The sequence below is a fragment of the Poecilia reticulata genome, linkage group LG10, assembly GCF_000633615.1.
Source record: "Poecilia reticulata strain Guanapo linkage group LG10, Guppy_female_1.0+MT, whole genome shotgun sequence".
Taxonomy (NCBI): Eukaryota; Metazoa; Chordata; class Actinopteri; order Cyprinodontiformes; family Poeciliidae; genus Poecilia; species Poecilia reticulata.
This window is the reverse complement of record NC_024340.1, coordinates 26,896,549-26,898,097: the sequence shown is the minus strand read 5'-3', so window position 1 is coordinate 26,898,097 and position 1,549 is coordinate 26,896,549. Positions and strand designations below refer to the sequence as shown.

The window sequence follows — 1,549 nt, the reverse complement described above, 5'->3', positions numbered from 1 at the left end:
TATATATTGATCTTACTTAATTTTCTAATTGTAAAAGTAACTGAGTTTTTACTTTTCATATGCATTATTGTGCTAATCAATAAAATAGGGTTTTCCTCCTCACGTGCTCAGTAGCTCTGATGAGTTCAGGGCAGTGAATCGCTCGCAGATGTCGCTGATGGATAAAGCGCCAGGGCGGCTGGCGGAGCTCAGAGGAGGAGCGGAGCTCAGATGGAAATGGCTCTCTCCAGGGGTTTGAGATGCTGTCAGAGGGTTTTCTCCTGGATCCCTGTCCTCATTATCACCGCCGTTGTGCTCTGGTCTTATTATGCTTACGTGTTTGAGCTGTGTCTTTGTAAGTGTGACGGACTGCGTGTCTGTTTTTTGACCTCTTTCCTCCACAAGCAGCGCAGATTACCGCTGAGCACTTAAACAATAATAAGGTTACTGGTAGACGGGGCAACGCGGAAGTGGCTTTTAATGTTTGCCGTYATTCGATTTAGTTTGTGTAATGCCACCTCTGGCAGGCTAGCGATAACTAGTTTTCACACAGAAACTACTGTTATTGTCTCTCTTAGCTAACTATTCCCTGGCTAGTTGTGTTAGCTTTCAGATAATGTGTATCTTCTGAACAATTGGCACCACTTTCAGTGAATCACTAAATATGTTCAATTTTCTTCTTATAACAGTTACAATCAGTAACACACTGGAGAAAGGTGAGCGCTCTCGCTTTAAGTTTGAACTATCTTAGATTTTCAGGTTTCGGCTCTTGTTGATTTCTGTGTTTTGCTTTTTTTTTTTTTTCATGTACAGCGGTGTATCTGCTGGTATTTCATGTCTGCTTTGGGATGTTCTCCTGGACATACTGGAAGTCCATATTCACCCCTCCTGCTACACCATGTAAAAAGGTAGACTGGACACTAGATTGTCCGTATAAATGTACCATATATGCATGTGGTTTGAGAAATATGATTAATCTGCTTTCATGCCATGATCCAGTTCCAGCTGTCGTACTCAGACAAGCAACGATACGAGATGGAGGAGAGACCGGACGCTCAGAAGCAAATCCTTGTCGAGATCGCAAAGAAACTACCCATTTTCACCCGAGCCCAATCCGGAGGTGCGCCGTCTCAGTTTCTGTGTTTGATTTAAAAAAAAACAAGTAGGTTAGGACTATCATCTGTAGGCTCTCTTGAGTAGTAATCAGCAGATGCATCTCTTTCATTGGTGCTGATTACGAGTTCAATCTAGGCTGCAGGAAGCGTGTGAAAGGGGGGGATGCTCAGCTCAAATGTCGTCCCTTCAACTCGTCCATCTTCTTGTCTCCAGCTATCAGGTTCTGTGACCGCTGCCAGGTACTGAAGCCTGACCGCTGTCACCACTGCTCCGTTTGTGAAACGTAAGCTTCTCTTTCCTCCCCAATACCTTCATCTAGAGAGAGATTACTCTCAGGCAAGGAGATGTATTGTGRCCAGTAGGTGTTGTGATAATTAGGAGAATGCTGCTCTGTTCATTTGAAACAGAATCCTGAGGATCAATCAGTGCATTGCTTTGGCAGAAGAAGACAGAC

The 1,549-nt window shown here is 44.0% G+C and overlaps 1 protein-coding gene across 1 annotated transcript in view; it reads left to right on the top strand.

Moving 5' to 3' along the window:
- Positions 1–134: 134 nt before the first annotated feature.
- Positions 135–1,549, top strand: part of zdhhc15b (zDHHC palmitoyltransferase 15b) — a 5,555-nt gene continuing 4,140 nt past the window's right edge. Inside the window, exons 1-5 of the mRNA XM_008420067.2 lie at positions 135–334; positions 669–695; positions 793–887; positions 979–1,099; positions 1,309–1,378. Of these exons, the coding sequence (XP_008418289.1) occupies positions 211–334; positions 669–695; positions 793–887; positions 979–1,099; positions 1,309–1,378 (437 nt within the window). The 5' untranslated portion in view covers positions 135–210. The remainder of the gene's footprint in view (positions 335–668; positions 696–792; positions 888–978; positions 1,100–1,308; positions 1,379–1,549) is intronic.